The sequence below is a fragment of the Lathamus discolor genome, chromosome 7, assembly GCF_037157495.1.
Source record: "Lathamus discolor isolate bLatDis1 chromosome 7, bLatDis1.hap1, whole genome shotgun sequence".
NCBI classification, from domain to species: Eukaryota; Metazoa; Chordata; class Aves; order Psittaciformes; family Psittacidae; genus Lathamus; species Lathamus discolor.
Genome location: NC_088890.1, coordinates 3,516,549 through 3,519,254, shown reverse-complemented (window position 1 = coordinate 3,519,254; position 2,706 = coordinate 3,516,549). Strand labels below are relative to the sequence as shown.

The following is a 2,706-nucleotide window of genomic DNA, read 5'->3' as shown; positions in this document are numbered from 1 at the left end:
TAAAAGGGCTTTCTTCACGATGAAGCGATGATCAAATGGTAAGGAATCGACGACTGAAGGAAAATCATAGCGTAAGCAAATGGTGACAAAGTAATAGTGGAATGGTAATGAGAGTCACAGGAATCATTTAGGTTGGAGGAGGCCGTAAAGGCCATGGAGTCCAACCGTTTACCCAACACTGCCAAGTTCACCAGGAAACCATGTCCCTAAGCTGGCCCTTGACTCTGCACATGCAAGTGGAGCAGCCGCCCCGGTGACCTGGGTGCCAAGGGCTCGGGTCCCTGCGTGTGCGCTTCACAGCCAGCCCTGTGATGCAGTGTCTGTGTCACAGTGGGTGCTGTGTGGCCGAGGGTGCCCCTGCCCGTATCCGGGGCGCACGCGGGCCAGCGGTGCTGATGTCACAGAGGCCACTGTGACCGGTGGCGGGGGCAGGCCTATAAAAAAGGGAGCGCTGGGCACAGTGCATCGCTGCGACCTGCTGAGGTGCGGGGAGTAGAGGGCAGGGACAGGGCTCTCAGGGGGGCTGCCGAGGGAGGAGGGGGCTCCACACCGCAGGGCTCTGGGCCTGTGGTGCAAGCTCACCCGCGTCTCTCTTCTCCCTCAGAGGTAGCAGAGGAGCATTTGGAGAAGCCCCAGCACTGCTGGGACAGGGACTCTCCAAACACCCACCTTAGATGTCTGACACCTCTGCAAGGAGGTGTAGGACACCCGACTCGATGGAGCCAGGTGAGAGCAGAGTCCCCCTCCTACAGCCTGGCAGAGGGACTCCCGAGGCTGTCGGCGTGGGACCGGGAGCGTTGGCAGGGGGAGGCAGGAGCTCCAAAGCCACCCTGGGGGAGGGCCCCTCCTCTCATCGGCAAGCGGGACCAGGGCTGGGCAGTGCGAACCCCCCAGGACACCCATGCCTGCAGTGCCCTTTCCTCTCCAAGGCTTCCAGCCCTGCCCAGCAGCCAGCTAGGCGGGGACAGAGCAGCCCTCGGGGGCAATCCCTCAGGGACGCATCCCTGGCCCCACAGAGGTGTTCACTCCCGGTGCCATTTGCTCTCTCCCCTCCAGCATGCATGCTGTGTTGCCGTGCAGAGGCAGACCCGGACATCTGCGGGCCAAAACTGACTTATCAGTGCATCTCTGCCCATCTCTTTTGCCTGGTGAGTTCCTCTGGGGCTGGTTTCATCTTTGCAACGGACCTGCCCTGCCACATGCCCCTCATCTGCTCCTTGTCTTTGCTCTTCTGCAGCTTTTCGCCAGTGACCTTCGTCCACGAGGGACCGAACGGGAAGAACAGATGACATTTCTTCCTAAGGATATTGGACGTACAGCCCAGCTGGCAGCCCCGATGGTGAGGATCTGAGATGACCGGGGTGATTCATGCCAGGAGAGGTTTGCGGGAGCTCAGCGCAGATGCCAAGAACAGAATCCCAGCCTTTCCACCCAGCTCTGGGACTAAAGTCTTGCTCCCAGCAGCTCCACAAAGGCTCCAGCACAGGAGCCTGCTCTGCCACATGGATCTGTGGCCTGTGATGCAGCTGGGGCCACATCCTGCGCCCTGCCCCGAGGTGTGGGTCTGGCTGTGGAGACCCTGAGGCTGCCGCTGATGGGGGCTGCTCTGCTCTTTCCAGGTCTGCTTTGTGTGTGGCAAGAGGGGGGCCACCATCACCTGCCAGGAGATGGGCTGCGACCGCAGGTTCCATCTCCCCTGTGCCGTGCAGGGTGGATGCGTCACCCGTTACCTCCTGCCGTTCAGGTACCTCCTCCACCCTTCTCCCCATCAGCAGGGAAGGACCCAGCGCTTCTCATCTCACCCATCCCTTCCCTCTTCCCCTAGTTCCTTCTGCTGGGAGCACCGCCCACAGCAGCAAGAGCTGGTGGCTCCAGAGGACACCAAGTGCCTCATCTGCATGGACCCTGTTGAAGGCAGAACGACCTATGGGACCATGGTGTGCCCAGCATGCAAGCATGCCTGGTTCCACAGGGTCTGCATCCAGGTAAGAGCCGTTCCCTTGCTCGGGCATGGCAGGCTCTCAGCAGCACCAGAGCCTCACTCACACACTTTCCGTTTCTCCTGCAGGGACAGGCTACGCATGCTGGTGCTTTTTGCCTGCAATGCCCTCTGTGTCAAAATATAAAACTGTTTCTAACAGAAATGCTCAACATGGGGATCCGAATCCCCATAAGGTTGGTGTCCTCCTAGCCAGCACTGTGCCACGCCTGGACCTGCCCCCGCAGTTGTGGCCCTCTGCTGACCCCCCAGTGTAGGCTTTAGCTCCATGCAGGAGTTGGAAACAGGGTGTGGGGGAAAGAGCATGGAGGCCCTGCATATGCCTTATGCTGGGGCAGCAGGGGCTCATCAATTTTCCTTTCTCCATCAGACAAGCGTCATGGGAAGATAACAATGCATATGCAGAACTGTACCAGAGGCACAGGAGCTGCGATGCCAGGGACTGCCGTTGTCCGGGAGGCAGAGGGGTGGCAGAGCCAGACGGGTAAGTTGCCAAAGCTGCACCCCGCGGCTCAGCACGGGATCTCTGTCTCAGCAAGGGCTCGAAGCAGAAGGGCTGAAAACAAGAGCTTTGCTGGACAATCCCGTGCTCTGGGCACTTTATCCTTAGAGACATGAACCCATTTCTTTCCCCAGGCCCTGGCAGCTGCTCCTGTGCCGCTCCTGCGCTGCTGTGGGTGCTCACAGACGCTGCTCCAAGCTGGGGA

At 59.9% G+C, this 2,706-nt stretch overlaps 1 protein-coding gene across 1 annotated transcript; it reads left to right on the top strand.

Moving 5' to 3' along the window:
• The first annotated feature begins 1,061 nt into the window (after positions 1-1,061).
• On the top strand, positions 1,062-1,989 carry LOC136018427 (PHD finger protein 7-like). Its single transcript, XM_065687633.1, has 5 exons — positions 1,062-1,148; positions 1,238-1,339; positions 1,620-1,744; positions 1,826-1,914; positions 1,973-1,989. Exons 1-5 carry the CDS (start codon positions 1,062-1,064, stop codon positions 1,987-1,989), a joined length of 420 nt encoding a protein of 139 aa, XP_065543705.1.
• Positions 1,990-2,706: the final 717 nt, after the last annotated feature.